General features: G+C 35.2%; 3 protein-coding genes and 1 long non-coding RNA gene across 6 annotated transcripts; 2 read left to right on the top strand and 2 right to left on the bottom strand.

The window, feature by feature from the left end:
* Window positions 1-452: 452 nt before the first annotated feature.
* LOC105801014 (uncharacterized) lies at window positions 453-1139 on the bottom strand. Its single transcript, XM_012632362.1, has one exon. The coding sequence runs from the start codon at window positions 1137-1139 to the stop codon at window positions 453-455; it is 687 nt and encodes a 228-aa protein (XP_012487816.1).
* Window positions 1140-10377: 9238 nt separating this feature from the next.
* LOC128034822 (LEAF RUST 10 DISEASE-RESISTANCE LOCUS RECEPTOR-LIKE PROTEIN KINASE-like 2.7) lies at window positions 10378-11228 on the top strand. The gene is made up of 2 exons (XM_052623669.1): window positions 10378-11134; window positions 11188-11228. The coding sequence occupies exons 1-2, from the start codon at window positions 10378-10380 to the stop codon at window positions 11226-11228; spliced, it is 798 nt and encodes a 265-aa protein (XP_052479629.1).
* Window positions 11229-13022: 1794 nt separating this feature from the next.
* LOC128034921 (uncharacterized) lies at window positions 13023-17907 on the bottom strand. 3 transcript variants are annotated; one of them, XR_008191209.1, is made up of 3 exons: window positions 17768-17851; window positions 13472-17626; window positions 13023-13304 (listed from the first exon to the last, which is right to left on the bottom strand). It is a non-coding gene; the product is annotated as an uncharacterized LOC128034921 (long non-coding RNA). The 3 variants fall into 3 exon arrangements; XR_008191210.1 differs by having other exon boundaries at window positions 17776-17847; XR_008191208.1 differs by having other exon boundaries at window positions 13472-17907.
* A 1496-nt stretch (window positions 17908-19403) lies between these two features.
* Window positions 19404-21128, top strand: LOC105803598 (PR5-like receptor kinase). The gene is made up of 4 exons (XM_052623670.1): window positions 19404-19508; window positions 19574-19646; window positions 19688-19723; window positions 20005-21128. Exons 1-4 carry the CDS (start codon window positions 19404-19406, stop codon window positions 21093-21095), a joined length of 1305 nt encoding a protein of 434 aa, XP_052479630.1. The 3' UTR covers window positions 21096-21128.

The following is a 21128-nucleotide window of genomic DNA, read 5'->3' on the forward strand; positions in this document are numbered from 1 at the left end:
TTTGAACTCTTCCAGCTAAAGACCTTAGCACCTAACCTCCCAAATGCTAATACTTTCACCAGTCCCCACATTCCATTTAAGCCCCATCTCAATTAATTTCCTGGCACTCCAAATGCTCCTTCAAACGAGTGATGGTTTGGGATCTAACTGAGCACTAAGAAACCTTGTATTAGGAAAGTATTTGGCCTTTATAATACATTCCATCAACGATGAAAGGTGTATTAAAACTCTCCACCCTTGCTTCCCTAATAAGGTGACATTAAACTTTGCAAGATCCCTAAACCCCATCCCTCCATCATCCTTCAAATTACTTAAAAACAACAAAGTACACCAATGGATGCCTCTCTTATCGGCCGCCTTTTGCCACAAAACTTAGCTAAAATACCTTCAATTTCTTGAAGAATGGATTTGATGAATACCTTTCTACCACCCATAGATAACAGCCTCGTACTCTAAAAAGATATCCGACTTTGAATCTTATCCCTTAAGCTAACAAAGGCCCACTTCTTCTTCTGACCAACCATACATGGTAAACCTAAGTATTTCTCCCAATTATCAACATGATGAACCCCCAAAATTCTCTCTACATCTAACCTATTCCCCATGGCAACATTAGAACAAAAGAAAACTCTAGATTTTTCAAAATTGACCAACTGACATGAACACTTGGCATATGATTGAAGCACTTTCAAGACATTCGATGCTCCTATTGCCGTGACATTCCCAGAAATAAGGCTGTCATCCGTGAACAATAAATGAGTAACCCTTGAGGTCCCTTTTACCACCCTTGTTCCCTTTATCGTACCACTACTTTTTGCTAACCTAAGCAAAGCTGAAAGACTCTCACCACAAACTAAGAAAGGATACAGACTCAAAGGATCTTCCTTCCTAAGACTCTGAGATGGCGTAAACTTATCCCCCACCCTATTATTAACCACAACCGAGTAAGTAACTGGCGTGATGAACCGCATAATCCATTCCATCCAATTGATCGAAAAACCCATTTTCAATAACATCTCCTTAATGAACCGCCATTCAACACGGTCATATGCCTTACTTATATCCAACTTAAGAGCAAACGACCCTTTTTTATCAAAATTTTTATTTTTCATGGAATGAAGAATCTCATAAACGGCCATAATATTATCAGAAATAAGATGCCCCAATACAAATGCGCTTTATGCCTCATCAATGCAAAATCGAAGAACTTTTTGAAACCTATTCACTAAATCCTTTGAAGCAATCTTATAAAGTACATTGCAAAGGCTTATGGCATGAAAATTTATCATGTTTCGAAAACTCTTTACTCTTGAAATTAAGACAATATGCGTATGATTAATAAGGTTTATAGGAACCTCACTGTTTAAAAGACCAATGCAATAACCAGCCACTTCATTTCCCAAAATATGCTAAAAACACTAATAGAAAAACCATCCTCACCTGAAGCTTTTAGAGCCGACATTGATAACAAAGCACTAAAAATTTCCTCTTTAGTGAATGGTCTATCTAAATCGGTATTCATGGAGTCTATGATTCACTTGTTAACGCCTAAGATAATATCCTCCTCATCAATGACACATTGCATTGAAAAAAAATTAACAAAATAACCATATGCAATCCTTCCCACTCTCATATCCCCTTCAACAATCTGACCATCACTGCCTTCAACGCAACTAATTCAATTCAACTACTTCCTTTGAGATGCAAACTTGTGAAAAAAATACGATGTTCCTGTCTCTATTTTTTAACCAATTTGCTCGTGCCTGTTGTTCCCAATAAATTTCTTCTCTATCAACCTTCATATTTATATGCAATTTAGCAATCACCATTTCTTCCACCACAGCATCTGACGGGGTTAATGAACCCAAATGAGTAATACAAGAATGCAAAGAGGACACATTAATTCTTTTTTCTCTACGAACTCTTTTAAACCACTTATTAAGACCAAGATAAACATAGCTCAATCTTTCAGATATAGTACCGTTTGAACCATTTCAAAGGTGTACCACCTCAGTTTCACATATTTCCTCAAAAAGTCAAGCTGCCTCAAATTTGAAATGTTACATTCGATTTCTATGGCCATCATCCTCTGTGTCTACAATAATTGGACAATGATTTGAAAAGGAATGTGTGAAATGAGATACCTTGTAAAGCTGAAAAGTTGCACTCCATACACTATTAGCAACAACCCTATCCAACCTCTCTATGATGTTATTGCTAGCAAACCTCCCACATTCCCATGTATACTATACACCTTTATACCCTAGATCCTCAAGCTCACAATCCTCAAGGGCAGTACTGAAAGCTTTTATCTGCCTATCATTAAGTAGCAAGCCACCTTTATTTTCGAATGAAAATAATATTTCATTGAAATCCTCGAATACAAGCCAGGAAATTGTAGAACAATCATTTAATTGCCGCAATAGTTGCCATGATTTTTCTCTACGAGTCTCTTGCGGCGCTCCATAGAAGCCAGTGCATTGCCAACACTTCCCATTAGTATCTTCATTAATCAGGACATCAATATAACTATTAGAAAATGACCTCAAAGTAACAGAAATACCCGATTTCCATCCAAGAGATAGCCCCCACTGCTACCCACCGAAGGCACTTCAATACCATTCAAATAACCACATGATCTATGAACTCCCTCCATCCACCTACTCTGTAATTTCATTTCCACCAGAAAAATTACAAAGGGGTTAATGTCATTCAGCGTGTGCCGAAGACAACGAACTGTCCTGAGGTTACCCAAGCCCTAGACGTTCCAGCTAATGAGCCCACTGAGGGAGACCTGCCGATATTTTATTTTGGTGTTCATCACCATTTCTTTTGTTATTTCCTTCACTATTAGCCAAGTAAAGGCGAGGCCACTTCAAGCCTTCCCCATTAAACGTTGGATCATCCTCCCTTATAGCATCATCAAAACCACCACCCAAAAGCCCATTTGATGGCCCATCTTGCGCTATAACCAAATCTATTTTACTCCTCCGAATTAAACCCTGATCCTGAGCATTTTGAGTCAAATTTTCCTCGTCTACCTGCCCAAGATTCGACCTTAATTGCCCATTACTAGGTCACACCAATCTCTCCTACATATTACCCATGACAGAGGTGTTCCCCCTAAAATTCCTCCCTTCCATACCTGGTGAACCACCACCCTCCTCCCTCAACCACCTGCTGGAATGAGATGTCGCACGCCTAAACGGAGCTTTCAAAGAAATATCCCAGCCAAAAGAAAGCTCCTGATCATCTTGCAAAACACGTAGCGGACAAAAGCTCTCTCCGTGGCCTAATTTTCCACAAAGGAAACAAAATAGGGATAGCTTTTCGTATGCAAATTTCACATATCTCATTGTTCCATTCAGCAGAACTATTTTTTTTTATGTTTTAGCGGTTTCTCTACATCCACCCTAACTCTTACTCTCAAAACCCCGATATAGCCAAGATTGATAGCTTTAAAATCATAATTGATAAATTGCCCAATGAAATTTCCTATTTGTCTAGCCACCAATTTTGAACTAAATCCATGAGAAAGATCTTACACTAGAACCCAGAAATCAACGGTGTTTAATGGAATAGTATTAGGATCATCTCCATCATGTAACCTTTGTAGAATCAGAAGATGTGAATTGAAATTTCATGGTCCTTCCACTTTTATACGATCAGCATCTACCTTATGAAATAGTCTATACTGAAATCTCCCATCAGATAAATCAAAAATCATGATCCCTCCTATAGGATGCCAAACATTCACCAAAATGGCTCTCATTGACGGAAAATTAATCACGCTATATGTTAGAAATGTTCCGGTGAGGCAATTCTCCAGCAATTCTCCAGTACTAAAAACAAGTGCTTCTAATCTGACAGCTTCCTCTTCTTCAGCATCTTTCAGCGACTACCCTTGAAAGTCCCCTTCCACATCAAACATCTCAGAACCCAAAACTCTCCCAAAACCCAGACCACCAATCAAAAAATAAAATAAAATAAAAAACAAAACAAAACCCTAGATAACGTGCTATAGTAGCAGAAGACTCTTGTGAATTAAATCAATAATTAATTTTCCATTAGATTAAACTTGAATACATAATTAAAATCTAACATCAGTTTTTTAAAATAATTTTTAAACAAAATAAGCATTTGATAGATGTAGACTTGCATTGCAAACATGTCTATTATTTTGATGGAATATTTAATATATATTAGACCAAATACTTGTGCTTATCTTAGTAAAGTATATAGTTCATTGTTTTAAAATTAAAGTAATTTATATATTATTATTATTATTATTAATATTTTAGAATTTCAATTGATAAATCTAATAGCATAATCATAATTTTTAATCAATTTAATATCTCTATTATATCTAACAAAAATATCGTATTCAAGCAACATCATTTTCAAATTTAATAAAGAAAATCACGTGAGTTTGGATTATCCCAAAAGGAAGGGGGAAAGCTAATATGAAGGGAAGATGGAATTGAGTGAAATTAAGAAATCTTTTGTTGATTCACCTAACAGTAAAACCTGCACACCCTAACAAATATGATATGAAAGAATCAATAAGATGATGAGTTTGTATACATTGAAATGAGGTAAGTATTAGAAGAAATGGAGTTTGGGAAAGTTTTTCAGGATGCAAACTAGACACTATGGTTTTTAATAGAAAATAGTTGAAGTGAATATGTTAATTTGATGTATAGAAGCTGCAAGTATTTTAATAATATGAGTATCATGTTATCTTTTTAGGTAAGAATTGGATAACAGCATCACTCTAATACTCGTAATCTTTATTATTATTATTAAGAGTAGCATACATTTTATGCATAACTTTTCTTATCTAAATAAAACAATTTCACAATTTTGATTTACGGCTTTAAACAAAATATTTGTGCTCCAATTTAGTTTTATTATTGTTGACTCAACTCAAACCACAAATAATTAATTTCAAACATGAATTTAAGTGGTTGGGAAAAGAGTTTACTTTAACAATTGAGTTCAATTAAATTTTCAAAAACTTTTGGGATTTTGAGGATTATAATCTTAATTAAGATTCACAATATTTTAATAATCTCTCTATCGTTATAGTTGACATTTTAAGTCAAAATTTTTAAATTTTGAGATTAATTATTTTAAATTTTATATATTGAAATTTTTATAATGTATTTTTGAAATTTTATCTATAATAAATTTTAGAGAATAATAGCTAAATTTTTTTCACTAAAAGTCAAAATTATAAATTAATCACTATGTATAGTTTAAAATACATTTTGGTCACTAAATTTGAAAAAAATTATGATAGGATCACTAATGTTATCAATATGTTACATTTTGGTTATTGAGTTATTAATTACCGTTAATGATGTAACGATAATCGATATGACATGTTATATCATCATTTCGCATTTAAAATTTTAGGTCAAATTATGCAATTTATCTCTATACTTTTTATTTGAAAAAAATAAAATTAAAAATAATTAAATTTGCTCTAAAAAAAGTTTAGGGATTAGTTGTTTAGTTTGGTGTAATTTTTTGTCTAAAATGATGATATAACGTGCCATATTAGCTTGCTGCTACAATTTTAATGGTAGTGACTCAATAACCAAAATGTATATACGTATAATTGATGCCTTTGTGAACTTAGTAAAATGTTAGAATATGATTGACATGCCAATAGGGTCTTATGCGTACTTATACGAGATATGTGGTTATATGGAAATTGTCACAAGTTATATCGAGATTCAACATTTGCTGCAGATCATCGAGTATTTTATGTTTCTATGGAGACTCTGGTGTGGTGGAGGGATGTATTAGCATATGAATACACATACAATGCTTATGGGCTTTGCATTTCGGTGCCTTGGTGTGGTGTAGTTTTTGCTTGGACGAGCAACTTGGTGTGGTGTAGTTTACCCCTGTATCTGAGTCCGTTTATTAAGGTTCCATTGGACGAAATGATATAAATGGAATCGGGAATTTGAAATTGGATGAAATGAACTTGGTCTCAAATTGAAATGTTACTGAAAGAACATTGGACGAAATGGTATAAATGAAATTGAGAATTTGAAATTGGATGAAATGAACTTGGTCCTCAAATTAAAATGTTATTAAGAATTTAATTGCAAATTATTCATCCATGTGTATTAATGATAAAAATATGATTGAAATGAATTGTGTATACATGGTAGAAGCTTATAAATTGTTGATTGAGTATGCTTTTGTGATAAGTCATGTAAAGTAGTATAAATTGGTATGTTTGAATTGTTATAATGTTTAAATATTATGGATAAATATGTATAGATACGTGCACACTAGTTAATGTTGTTATGTGCTATAAAATGGCCAAAGTTATGCCAATTAAGGTAGCTAATATGCTTATAAAAGAACAAGATAACCATGATAATCCTATTTGAACTTATTAAGCATTTTATATGCTTACTCTAATTATTTTCCTTCTCTTGTAGATTGTCACCTTGTGGAACATGTCAAGTCAGATCAACGTGAATCGCACACTATTGAAAGACGGTAGAATTATGCTCTTTTGAGTCCAAAATTGTGGCATGTATATAGGGACACTTAAGTGTGCAAATGAACATTTTAGATAGCTAGTTTTGTGACAATTTAAACATATTTGGTTTTAAGTAATATGAGTTCTTTGTGGCTTGGTAAGTGCACGGAAATGAACATATTTAATGCTATTACAAGTGATAGTCATAATCTTGAGAGTGATTCGGTAGTTAAGTTGATGATTAGCTAGTAATGGTATTAACTTATGTCATACTTGAAATATGTAATTAGTACTTGATTGTTCTTGTTCATGCTAAAGTCCCACTGATCATTGATGCATAAAATGTATAGAAATGTATGTATGGCATGTACGTTTTGGTATTGGTAGATTTGACATTAATTTGAATGAATGTGATGAAATGAATTGATTTTGAATAGGTTGGACTCATGTTTGAATTGGTTGTGGTTGAAGTTGGTTAGGTAATTTGTTTGGCATAAAATGGTATGAATTTGAATTGGTTTTGATGGTATAAGATTGTATGAATCATTTATGTAGTATTGCCCATCTTGAAATGGAACCAAAATGGTGTTTTTGTCAAAAATAGGGTTCTCGTCACGACTACCAATTCCCAACGTCGTAACATGATGCCAACAATAAGAGATGTCACGATGTCGATATGTATGAAGTTGCAACGTGACATACCGAGTTGGGGATGTCACGGTGTGGAGAGAGTGAGGTCGCGACATCGGCCCGAAATTTTCTAAACCTTATACTTTGGTCCTAATTCAAGCTCGAGTTAGCAAAAAAACTTTTATAAGTTCGTGTGGGATCCAACAATGATTGCGTAACATATTATGTATGTCAATGTTGTTTATTTACATGTTTGAATGGTTGAATGTTGCATAACGGTCTTAAACTTACTCTATTAGCAATTGTAGCATCTCGTAGCTCAGGCCCGACGACCGAGTCGGCTATGGGGTGTTACAATATATTTTAAGATTACATGTTATAATTATACAAGAATTTAGAATCAAAATTAATTATTACAATCTTAAACAATAGTAATAACAAAATTTTAAATAATTTAATTGTCGATTGAGTTTTAAGTTAATTAACATCAACATTATTATCAATACTGAAGGATATAGGTTATAAATAATTCTAAGCATAGAATATTTCACCTTCAACAAGTGTGTGGGGCAATTTGATTTGATTAAATCAAAAGTGATATAATGATTCTTCCTACAAAATTAAAATTTTGGAAGTTTGAGTTTTAGTTTTAAGGGTAAATTATATTTAATGTCCCTAAAGTATTAATAAGTTTATATTTTGATTCTTTAATTTTAAAAATTATAAAATAATTATTGAATTATTCGAAAATTTTATTTAAATCATTGAATTCTTAAAATATTTGTATGACTTTTCGTTCACGTCACTTACACCAAGTAAAGAGTTCTCTTCCTCTTTTAGGTCTATTTTTTTATAAAACAAATTTAAATATAATAAATTTATAAACTAAAATCCAAATAATTTTATTCTCCAACTATTGATATTAAACATTTAATAAAATTTAGATCTAAAATATATATTTTTTTGTACTCATCAGAGATACTGATGTTCCATTATGTTACTCTAGATGGTTCTCAATTTAGGTGTAATTTTCCTCCCCTAACGTCGTTTTACTCCTTTATAGTTAAAAAGAAAAATTCAGTTAAAACGTTTAACTCCATGCCCATTGCCATTTTTTTCTTCCTCAACCCCGATTCTTAAACGCCCAAATTTGGAACCCCAGATTTTTCTCTGCAAACTTTTCTTAATCCTTCTTTCGTCTTTGATTTCGAGAAGCGTAAGCGACAGCGTCCAGACGGTAAACACCACTGACACAGCCATCGTTTCCGCCGAGTCCACAGTCCAGCACTGAGTCTTCAATTGTTCAGGTAACATGTTTATGAATGCCTATTGTTTTAACTATTAAATATCTTAATTTGTTTAGAAAATATGAAAATGAAGAAGTGAACAAGAGATCGAGTAGATGACCGGATAAACCATGTTCTCTTATTATTTAGGAGCTATAGGCTTTCTTTTAGCTTACTTGTTCCTACTTGAAGGAGAACAAGGAATTTCCTCCTGAGCATTGTATTTTTCAAAACTGAACGATCCACTAATTATTCCCAGTTTAAATTGTTAACTTACTTGACCTGTCTCAAATGCTTTGGCTTTGACAGTGATGCAGAATGAACTGCCATGACTTCTGGGCGGAAGGTCTTGTGATTAGGAGTGGAACACGACTCCCTTGATTTTTGGGTATAACTTGGGTTTGAATGAGAATTTTAAAAGATCCTATACTTGACGATAAAATTGCAAACTGGTTATAGGTGTAAGTTGTGTTTGATTTTTGGCAAATATGTGTAAAACTAAAAAATGAAAATATTTTTTTGAGAGAAAATATTATTAAATAATATATTTTGAGTTTTTGAAAAGTGTGTTTGAGATAAAAAATTATTTTGTAAAAACCATTTTTAGTCAAAACAAAATAGAAAATTTTAATTTTTCCTAAAAAGTGTTTTTGACAAAATAAAAACTTTAAAAAGTAATGCAAAATTAAGCCTATCTCGATAAAAGATTCGACTTTAAAAGTGATTCTCTATGATAGAATTAATTTAACTGCTGACTCCGGTCTTTTCTTATTATTCAAGCTGATAACAAGCAAAACGACAACGTTGAAGATTTACAAAGTTATAGGATTTTGAGAATCAATTTGGTGATCCCCTTACCAAACTCAAGTTTTCTGAATTGCAGAGTTGAATGAACAGATTCAAACTTTGGTTAGCCGAGTGAAACCAACAGTGTGCTCTTTATTCAATTGCAAATCCTAAAGAAATTAGTGGTAATGATGAGTTCAGACCCTAGGATACTTTTGTACTAACTACATTAGGTGACTATCCTTGCTGGTTTATGATAATATTCTTATGCAATAACCCAGTTAACCTAAAGAAAGATACAACAGGTGCTCTTCATGGAATTTTTTTTTTTTTCATTTGAAGCAAAAGATATTCAAAGAAGAGACACCCTTTTAACTCTTCCATTTACGTCTTTATTGAGCATATTATACTTGATTATGATTATTTTGGAAATTTAAATTTTTATAATTATTTTTGGATTTTTTAAAATTAACTCGAATAAACATATTTGATTCGATTCGATTAAAATTTTATATATTTGAAAAAAATTAAATTGAGTTTATTGATAAAATAAGATTCGTTAACTTGACTAATTCGAACTTTTTCAAGCGTTTTGTCTCACCTCAGTCGAACTTTTACCTCTACGGATAAGGTTCTAGGGGAAGGTTGAGGTTTGGCTAAATAAAAGTAATTAAGACTAGAGTAAACATAAGAAAGGAAATTTTAGGAATGCAATTGGAGTTCTAGTTTGTATAATTATTTTTAAAATTTTAGTCAAGTTCCATTTCATTGCTTTGATCTTCATTTAGTCCAACATAAAGAAAATTCTTAATAGAAGTGGGGACTTGGCACCCAATTTCCAAATTATTTTGGTTTAAGTCTCCACGGATTCTTAATTTTAGTTCTTCGATTTGGAATTAGGGTGTTTTTAGTGTTGTCAATTTATGTAATATCCAAAGCATTTCCTGCCAGTTTCCTTCAAATTCTGCCATCGAAGCTTTGGTCTTCTTCCCCGTAATAGATGCCTCCATAGACTTCTGCAGCACTCTAGAACCAATTTTCCAACTCCTGACGTAATTTCCAGATTAGAAAAGGATTAAACGTGTATACTAATATTGTAGAATTCAACGTTGACCATTCCATAATTCATAAATATATTCAACCCATCATCCTTGTAACGTCAACAAGATGTCTTCGCTTTCTCTTCCGATATCTTCCCTTCTGGCCCTCTTCTTTCTCGTTTTCTTAACCAGAGTTCCGACGATTTTATTCGCTGACGATCCGCGGGCCTGCAGGGAAACGCTAACATGCGGAAGCGTATCAAGTATCGGTTACCCTTTCTGGGGAATGAACCGTCCGAGTTATTGTGGCCAACCAGGATTTGAACTGAGGTGCGAGAATAATGTAACGGAAATCCTGATGAATGAAAACACCTTACGAGTTCTTGACATAGACCCTGAACGACAGATTCTTAAGGTAGCTAGGGAGGATTACTGGAATGGTTATTGTTCCACGGAATTTATCAACACCTCAATCGACTTCAACCACTTCAATTACGGCTCAAACTTTAGGAACCTCACCCTATTCTACGGATGCTACCCGCTGGCAACCTCGACATCTCTTCCTAACTGCACCATAAATAGTACACTTACTGATGTGTCATATGCTGTTAGAAACATGTTGGGTGATCCTCGCTATAGCATATGCCGTGAAATTGTGGTAGTTCCGGTTTATGAAGCTGCAGCAAAGGAGCTGGAGGTGAACCCTATGAGTATGCAGGCTGCTTTAAGTGGAGGTTTCGAATTGCAATGGGAAGCGGTTAATGATCAGTGCAGAAGATGCAGAGATTCAGATGGGATTTGTGTATATAAACAAACTTCATATAGTTTCACTTGCTTTTGCAGCGATAAACTTAGTTTAACCACATGTTTTCCAACAACTGAAGGTACGTTATAGTTCTTCTTCCGTATAAGTTTGCTCAGCTGTTTGTTGTTGCAGAACTTACTGTTTCATTGAATATCTCGAACCGTAACTCTTAGTAACCTTCACGGTTTGACTCATTCTGATGTCCAATCTTCATTAGCAGTAGCAGCAAATTGGCCTTTGTTACTTCAGATCGAATCCTAATCTAAATCTCCCCAAGAAGCCAATGACTTCATTAACTCTAACCATTTTGATTGGTTAATACCAGTTCATCTTCAAATTCCATGGTCGCTTGTTCTCTTTCCCATCACAACTGCATCAGCTAGCAGATAAAACGTAGGGTCTTACCAGTTGCTTATAGATTCGACCTAGAAATACTTTCAGCCAAAGTAGTACTATTATTGATTTATTCAATCATTAAAATCAGATGACCTTTTCCAATTACAGCTATCTTCAAGTTTTCACCGAACTCGAACTGAGTTTATACCTTTATGAGTTCCGAGTCCTGAGAGCACTATTATAATGAACTGGGCTATTCACACTTAATAATATATTATTGCCATGGTAGGCTACCTAAATTTCCTTTGACTGGCACTTAATGGTGGCATATAACTGAAGTTGAGAAATTTCAACTTTGAATTAGCCAAATACCGACTATTTTTTTTGGTAAATAAAGTCCCAAAAAGATTACATTGTTGTTTCAGTGTCATCATCCATAAACCTACTATCAAACGTAAATGATCAACTATCGCTTCCGGGGTTCTTGGAAAACTATCGGGGGGGTCGGGACATAAGAGAACGCTTTCATCTTTCCAGTCAATGTATGTGCAGTTGCATTAACTTCTCTTAGAATCTTCCTAATGGTCACCCTCCATGATGGGTGTCGAATCCACCAATATAAACCTACGCCTAATTTGCGATTTCAGCAGTATAGGAAGTAGGGTCGATCCCTCAGAGACTGGGTTTACTGTAAATTGTTCTTCTCTTGACCAGATTTATGTCGGGGCAGTTGTCGTGCCTAAGATATTATGGGGGAGGATAAAGTCGAAAATCTGGAGCCTGAAATAAATAAATAAAAATCGTAAAAAGTAAAAGTTGAAGACAGAATAATAAAAACAGTTAAATAAAATATGTAAAAGAATTAATTAAGATAAGCTCAACCTTAGGCACGGATTTTCCCTCGTCTTTGAACCGATCCTCGAAATTAAATGAACTCCTCTTCTCCAATAAGCTAGTTATAGCTACCAAGGACGCCTCGGACACCAACTCTTCCTTCTGTAAATTAGTTATGGAACGTCCAATAACTAACCCTTACCGATCGAACAACCACGAAACGTTCGTGATTTAGAACTCCGGCAGCTTTGCTTTCTAGAAGAGCCTAGCTCGAACCAGTGCCCTCAACCGCGTGGGGCATTTAAATCCGGTTACTACTTCCCTTGACGGAACCAAACAGCAATCTCCACTTGGCACGCCAATGTGTTCACAGAAAACCGATTAGAAACGTTCCTTTCGGAATTCCAACTGTACGTCTAACCACACTAAATCAAACGACGTCTTTTTTGACTTAATGTTGATCTGACTTTGTGAGTTGACAAAATCATACTCTTAATCCGGAGAAATAATAAGTACTGGAATTTAGGAGTTAAATTGTTCGGGTTCGTAACTCACGGGTTTTGACGAGGTTAATTCCGACCTAAAGCTGAAAATGAGTTTAGTTAACTAAGGTTTGGGGCATGTTGACTATTGGATAAATTAAATAAGATAAATGAGTGGTTGGCTACTGGAAATAAAAAGGGAATTTGAAAAAGGAATTGCAAATTATTTAATTGGGTGGCTAACTAGGAATTAATAAATTGAAGAAAAAGAAACTATGAACAACAGATGCTACGTGAGAAAAAATGGAGAAAAGATTGAATTCAAAGATGAAAATTGATTTATGAATTGATGATTAAAATGAACAAATGTAGTCTCTATTTATACTAGTGGCCTTGCTAAATTAAGAGCCAACTAGTATAGAAAATCAAGGAAAATATTTCATAATATAAAAAATATCCCAAAATAATCTCCCACTAAGTCAACAATATCAGCTAATTAATATTGGAAAAATTCTACTTTGGCCCTCCTTCTTTGCTTCTTTCTTCAATCTAGCCCAATTGTTTCCTTTTTCTTCTATTTAGCCCAAAATTGCATTCCTGCACAAAATTCAATAAATATGGCAAAATTAGTGGTGCATTCTAATAAATCAACCAATTTAAGTTACATAAAATATGTAACTTTAGCATTTAATCACTCCATTGCCTTCTACAAAGCTCTTGAATTCTTGAAATTAGGTCCTTGTACAATTGCCCACAAGACCTACCTAAAATGACTTCCACAGCTTGCGCACAGTTTGTTTCAACTATAATATTGATCCAATTATTATCCCACGCCAAATGGAGTCCACCATAGATTGCCCAAAGTTCTGACTGCATAACACTGCATTTCTCAATGTTTCTTCCAACTCCACACCATAAACCAATATCATCTCTAGCCACAGTCGCTGCTGAAGCATCCCCCGAAGCAGGATCCCTTGCTCCATCTGTATTTAACTTAATGAACCCCACTGGAGGAGGATTCCAAGCTTGATCGCTTCGTTGCTTCATAATACCACCCACGGATATTGCAGGATGATACTTAATGGAATTCACTCAACACCACGTTAAATGAATAATGTGGGAGCTATTTGAGCTTACCCCTTAAAACACCCACAAATTTCTTTGCTTCCAAAGATTCTAGCAAATAATTCCAAAGAAAGACTGCCATTTAACTTTCATAAAAGCCAAGCCAAAGTCATTTTTTAAATTCAACAAGATCCACTCCACCAATGGAGCAGAAAGAAAATCTCCCCAAATCCTTGAAGGGATTACCTGCCTCCACACTTCTCGTGCAAAGACACAATCTCACAGGACATGAATAATAGACTCTTCAACCTTTCCTTAAGAACCAACCAAAGAAATCGTCTTACTCTTTGGGGACCAGTAAAGGACCAAGCGAGCTTCCATATGTTGTCTTCTGGATTGAGACTCATGCGTAAGAAAGTGATAAGCAGATTTGATAGTAAGTTGACCATGGTCAGACCATCTAGAGATCAGTTCCTCATTGCCTAATAAATGATTAGGAGGTGGAATGACCGCAATATAGGACAATATGCTATTATCCACAAAAAAGCTTAGAAAATTCCAATCCCAACTACAGTCAGTTAATGGAATCTCGTTTAAGGTTGTATTCAAATCAATATTCTCCATATGGTGACGAAAGTTTATTAATGGCCCAATCTCTGCGACACAATTATCAGCGCAAATCCTTATAAGACTTTCATCCTCAACTGACCAAGCCAGGTTTGACGAAGGATTGACCATACTTTGGACAAAGATATCCAAACAAAAGAGCACGATCTTCTCGAAATATCTTCAGGGCAAACCTCCATAACCTTTTATTTGGCTCTAAGGATCTTAACCCACAATGCTTGCTTACTAGTAAGAAGATTAAATCCCAGCTTAAGCAAAAAGGATTCATTTTGCTCCTTAAGATTCCGAATGCCAAGACCACCGTTGATGAAAGGTTGACAGTAGTCTGACCATTTAACAAAAGATATCCCATGCCTTCCTGTGTCTCTTACCCAAATAAAATCCTGTGCAATTCTTTCAATCTCGGCACAAATACTAACAGGAATTTTGACAGTTTGCATAAAGTAATTTGGTATCGCCATAAGAACCAAATGTGCCAGAGTAACTCTCCCTGCCGTGGACAACATTTTAACATTCCAACTGTCCAACTTCCTCCTGATTTTTTCCACTATAAACTTGAACTTGCTAGTTGTAACCCTTTGATGCAACAATGGCATGCCCAAAAAAAGCCAAAATCATTCGTCTCAATAAATCTCAGGATACTACAAATACCATCTTTTTCAAGTGGCCGAACATTTTTAGAGAAAAAAACCTCCATCTTGTTAGCATTCACTTTGTGACCTGAAACCGCTCCGAAAACATCAAGAACTTTCCTCACCATCCGTGTTTGATTCACATCCACTTTCATAAACAAGAAAAGGTCATTAGCAAAGAACAGATGCGATAAGGATGGGCCATTTTTTGTATTCAATATAGGCCTCTAAGAATTATCCTCGACTTCTTTGTGAACAAGCTGACCCAATCTCTCCATGCATAGAACAAAAAGATATGGGGAGAGGGGGCACCCTTGACGGATTCCTCTCCTCGGCTTAAACCCCTCTGTAAGGCTTTCATTCCAAACAATCTACATAGATACAATAGAAATGCATTCCATGATGATTCTAGCAAAAGAGAAAGGGATACCTGCATCAACCAATGTGTCTTCGATGAAGTCCCATCTCAGTCTATCGTAAGCCTTTTCTAAATCCACTTTGATTGCCATCCACCCTTTCCTGCCCCTCTTGGTTCTCATTGAATGATTGACCTCTTGGGCAATAATAATATTGTTAGTAATTTGCCTCCCTACAACAAAACTGACTTGGTTCCGAGCAATGAGTCTAGGACACACAAGCTTAAAACGGTTTGCAATGATCTTTGTAATAATCTTATACAAAATATTGCAATGGGTCAAAATTGGGATAAGGACTTCGGACTTTTGACTTTAGGGATAAAGACCAACAAGGTTTTGTTGACATTACAATCAACCGAACCACCTGCAACTATTTCCTGAATCCAAGGGCACACATCCTGGCCAACCGTCTTCCACTGGTTCTGGTAGAATAAGGCATGAAAACCATCTGATCTCAGGGCCTTTAGTGGACCCATACTAAAAAAAGGAATATGAATCTCATCAACGGTTACAACCCTAGCCATATCCTCCAACCCCTCCATATCTAACCTTGGAAAAATCCCACGCAAAGGAAACAACACATGCCTTTGGTCATTCAGAGAGTACAATGATTTGAAAAATGAAATTGCTTCATGTTGAAGAACTTCGTCATCAAAACACCAATCACCATCAACCTTTAAAGCATAAATTTTATTGAAGTTCCTCCTTCTCAAAGTCTTGGTGTGAAAATATTTCATATTACAATCCCTTTGTTGGATCCATTCTATTCTAGATTTCTGTCAACATAAAGATTCTTCTTCATCAAGGACCTTTTCATACTCAATTCTTAGCTTCAATTCTAGATCCAAAAGAAATCTAGAACACTTTCTATTAAGCGCGGCTTGGATTTTTCCAATATGACGGGCTAGGCTTGCTTCCTTCTGCCAATGTGCCCATACACTTCCTTATTCCATTTTTGAAGCTCCACGGAAAGATTGCTGACACAGGTAGAGATCTCCTGTCCACAATTCCAATTCTCACGAACAAAATTTCTGAATGATGAGTGTTGAACCCAAGAGGCCAAAAAGCGGAAAGGCCGACTTGGTCTATTGACCATAGAGGAATCCTTTGAAAGCAAAAGCGACCTGTGGTCTGATTTCAAACGAGGAAGGTGAAAGACTAAAACATCTGGAAAAATTTGAAGCCAATCAAAGTTTCCAAAAGCCATATCCAATCTCTCAAATGTAGTCCCCCTTCTCCAAGTAAATTGAGGCCCCTTAAATCCAAGATCTTAAAGACCATCCACCTGGATAAAACTTTGGAACATTTACGTCCCGACGACACTGATCGTCCCCCTCTTTTTTCACCCGAAGATAAGTAGGCATTAAAGTCTTCCACCAATAACCAAGGCCCATTAACAGGACGAGCAATTAAAATTAAACAATTCTACAAATCCCTACGCTTTCGCTTATCCGGACTACCATATACGAAAGTCACAAAAGCACCCTGAACCTCCATTTCATTCTTAATGTAACTATGAATAAATTGGGGGTTATTATTCAGCACTTGAATCTGAATTCCACTCCTCCAGCAGACCCAAACTCCCCCAGAAAATCCCTGTGCTTCGACTCTATAGGAAAAGTCAATACCAAGCTTGGCAATAATTTTTTCCGCCTTAGGACCACTAACCCAAGTTTCAAGGAAAACTGCTATCACAACTTCATGTTCCACAAAATAGTCATTAACCACCTTGATGAATTTGGGACTTGCACAACCTTGGCAGTTCCAAACAAAAATCTTAGGCAATAACATAGACAAAAATGGTAAGAAAAGCAACCCCACCTCACAGAGTGGTTATATACCATCCATTACCAGCTTGCTACCCTCCTTTGCCTCCGAAATGGAATTGGTAGCCACTCTTTCAATATCATCAACAATACGGCTCATTGCCTCCGAAATAGGTAGTCGCCTAGACCCTCGGCTCTTAAATTTGTTGCTCTTGCCCCTTAAGGAGATTGATTTTTTTTACCACGTTTGGGTATCCCCTTCGTATTAAGAGTTATCCCAGACACCCTCCCCGACACCACCTCCAGCTTTTTATTATTCCTCCATGCATCTTCTAGTCAGTTACGGTCTTGATTTTCAACAAAAATCACAGCCAAATGATTATCCTTGTTGAGCTTGGTTTTCAAAGCTTTTTCTATCACCAAATTAGAAGCAGGTGAATTTAGATGGACAGTACGCTTATCAATTAGTGTAAAAATAATGGTAATTATAAAATTACATATTATAATAATATTATAATATGAGATAAAAATAAACTAAATACATTATATCGCACCTATTTACCTATCCAAACTCATCTTTAATGTCGATGGATTGCGCTGGTCGGTAGACTTTTCCTATGGAAGTTCAATAGCAGCAGGTTGTGTGAACGATTCCAAGTTACTTATGGGAATCGAGTCATTCCTGTTAGAACCCATTTCACCCCCTAAACTTGAGGCTCTTATGGGCCCGCCAGAATTAGTTGAAGAAATACCCATGACCTAGCCTCCCAAATTGACAAAGCCTGACCCTTTAACTATTCCACGCGGCCCAGCATCTTTCCCAGTCCCCATGGTCCAAAATTAAATTATCAACACCTAAAGGTTCATCGTAAATGGACAGTCCTTTTCCCTTTGATTTAGCATTAAAACCAGATAATATTTTGCACAGCATCTATCCCATTGTTCCTTAAATTAAGCAGAACATTAAAATGAGATCCCATAAGGTTAGCACTTTCCTTAACATCCTTGCCAGAACCTTTACTCCGATCAACCTTCCTTAACCGTCGGTCAACTAACATCCAAGGGCCAAATTCCTTAGCTTCTTCATGATTAACCTTAGAACCACTGGAGCGTGTACCCAAATTCAAGTCAACATCATCTCCTATTCTTTCCTAAACATGCAATGTCGGGCATGACTCTTTCATATGTCCATAGTGGCCACACGTAAAGCAAACATTTGTAAGGGATTCATACTCTACCCTCTACACCCAACCATCCACTTTAATTTTAGAGACTAAAGGTTTATACAAGTCAACCATAATAGCCAGGCGAACAAACTTACCCCGCAGTGCACTTCCTGTGTTATCATCCAACTTGATGACTCTACCCACCATCTCCCCAATGGTTTTGATAACACTTTTCCTATACATAGACCCCGGCACACTTGGGAATCGAATCTAAACGAAAACACTCGACGGGAACGGTTGGCTTGTGGAGAAATATCTAGACCAAGTTTGCACAATAAGATAATACCCAAACACTATGCATAGATTTTATTAAATTTTTAATTAAGAGTAGCATAGATTTTATGCATAATTTTATTATCTAATTAATATAAATAAAATAAATTCAGAATATTGATTTAGGGCTTAAACAAAATATTTGTACTTGAATTTGGTTTTATTATTGTTGACTCAACTCAAACTTAAACACAGATAATTCAAAGCTTGACTTCAAACATGAATTTAAGTTATTCTTTACTTGGTAAACGAGTTTAATAAGTAAATTTGAGCAGTTCAATTTTTATCTTTTTTTTTAATAGACTGGTTGGATTTTATTAAAAATAAAACAGAGCCCAAAGATCTGTAAAGGTCCAAAACACACAACAATAAACTTTAGATATTAAATTTTAATCTTAGTTTGAGTTTTTCGATTTGGAATTAGGGTGTTTTTAGTGTTGTCAATTTATGTTATATCCAAAGCATTTCCTGCCAGTTTCCTTCAAATTCTGCCATTGAAGCTTTGATCTTCTTCCCCATAATAGATGCCTCCATAGAGTTGTGCAGCAGTCTAGAACCAATTTTCCAACTCCTGATGTAATTTCCAGATTAGAAAAGGATTAAACGTGTATACTAATATTGTAGAATTCAACCTTGACCATTCAATATTTCATAAATATATTCAACCCTTCATCCTTGTAACATCAACAAGATGTCTTCGCATTCTCTTCCGATATCTTCCCTTCTGGCCCTCTTCTTTCTCGTTGTCTTAACTAGAGTTCCGACGATTTTATCCATCGACGATCTGCAGTTCTTGGTATGCAGGAACCTCACCCTATGCTACGGAATAACTAAATGTTTATTTATTTTTATTTGTTTTAGGGTAATGTATATATTCTTCTTCCAAACCTCATAATCTTGGTTTCTGTTGAATATTTAATGTTGGAATTGAAGAGTATCCTCTTTATTGATTTTTGCTGTATATTGTATTCACAGGGTCGAATTCCAAGTTGCAGCTGAATCTAATCATAGGTATGAAACAATTTAATGGGTCATAATTAACAAAAGTTTTATTATTCCTTGCAAAATTCTGTTTATTAATTAATATTCGATGTCTATTGAAAACAAGATAATTTTTTAGGAAATTTTCAAAAATTGCAAGTAATGGGGCGATTATATAATTTATTAACAACGTGCGAATTTTATTCACTAACAACATATGAAATATAAATATAAATTATATTAATTGATTTTGTTTTTGTGAAATTAATTGATGTGGAGACTGTATTAATCTTCATTCATATATATAACAGGATTGACAGTTGGTGTAACCGTTGTTACTATTGTATTAGTAAGCTTCATTGTCTTGAGGTTCAAAAGAAAATCATGGTCAAATCATCCCCGCCAAGGAGACAAAGCAACAATTGAAGCCTTTATAAAAAATTTTGGTTCATCTGCACCAAAGCGATATTCTTATAGAGAAATCAAGAAAATAACAAATAAATTTCAGGATAATTTAGGTCAAGGAGGATTTGGCAAAGTATACAAAGGAAAAATGTCTGATGGTCGTTTCGTGGCGGTTAAAGTCCTAAATGAATCTAAGGGAAATGGAGAAGATTTCATGAATGAAGTAGCTAGTATTAGTAGAACTTCTCACGTTAATATTGTGACTTTACTTGGTTTTTGTTTCGAGAGATCGAAGAGAGCTTTGATTTATGAATTCATGCCTCATGGATCTTTGGACAAGTTCATTTATAGTCAAGGATCAAATAATCAAAGTCGTCGATCGGAGTGGAAAACTTTGTACGACATTGCACTCGGCATTGCTAGAGGACTCGAATACTTGCATCAAGGTTGCAACACAAGGATCTTGCACTTCGACATAAAACCTCACAATATCCTTTTAGACAAGAAATTTTGTCCCAAAATATCAGATTTCGGTCTATCTAAATTATGTGAAAGAAAGGAGAGTATAATTTCCATGGCTTGCGCAAGGGGAACAGTTGGATATATTGCTCCAAAAGTGTTTTGTCGAAACTTTGGCGGAGTTTCTTATAAATCTGATGTCTATAGCTATGGAATGATGGTCCTTGAAATGGTGGGAGGAAAAAAAAATATTGATGTTGGAGTGTCTCAAACTAGTGAAGTGTATTTTCCGTCATGGATTTATGAGCATATTGATCAATCTATGAACTTGAATCTCAAAAGAGTAATAGCTGAAGAGGAAGAAGAAATAACAAGGAAGTTGATTATAGTGAGCCTTTGGTGCATTCAACATGACCCATGTGATCGGGCTTCAATGACTAAAGTGCTAGAAATGTTGCAAGGAAGCCTTCAATCATTGGTAATTCCACCTAAACCTTTTGTATCTTCTCTTTTACGATCCCCTGTAATCAATGAATAAAAAGAGACTTGGACTAGATTGGTTGAATCAAAA

This window comes from Gossypium raimondii, chromosome 11 (genome assembly GCF_025698545.1).
Source record: "Gossypium raimondii isolate GPD5lz chromosome 11, ASM2569854v1, whole genome shotgun sequence".
Lineage (NCBI taxonomy): Eukaryota > Viridiplantae > Streptophyta > Magnoliopsida > Malvales > Malvaceae > Gossypium > Gossypium raimondii.

Bases quoted from the DNA above. Each gene is read 5' to 3' on its own strand.
- LOC105803598 (XM_052623670.1), top strand. From the start codon at position 19,404: ATGTCTTCGCATTCTCTTCCGATATCTTCCCTTCTGGCCCTCTTCTTT. The intron at 19,509-19,573 runs GTATGCAGGAAC...TATTTGTTTTAG, and splicing joins TCGACGATCTGCAGTTCTTG to GGTAATGTATATATTCTTCT. The intron at 19,724-20,004 runs GTATGAAACAAT...TATATATAACAG, and splicing joins GCAGCTGAATCTAATCATAG to GATTGACAGTTGGTGTAACC.
- LOC128034822 (XM_052623669.1), top strand. From the start codon at position 10,378: ATGTCTTCGCTTTCTCTTCCGATATCTTCCCTTCTGGCCCTCTTCTTT. The intron at 11,135-11,187 runs GTACGTTATAGT...TTGTTGTTGCAG, and splicing joins ATGTTTTCCAACAACTGAAG to AACTTACTGTTTCATTGAAT.
- LOC105801014 (XM_012632362.1), bottom strand. From the start codon at position 1,139: ATGGCCGTTTATGAGATTCTTCATTCCATGAAAAATAAAAATTTTGAT.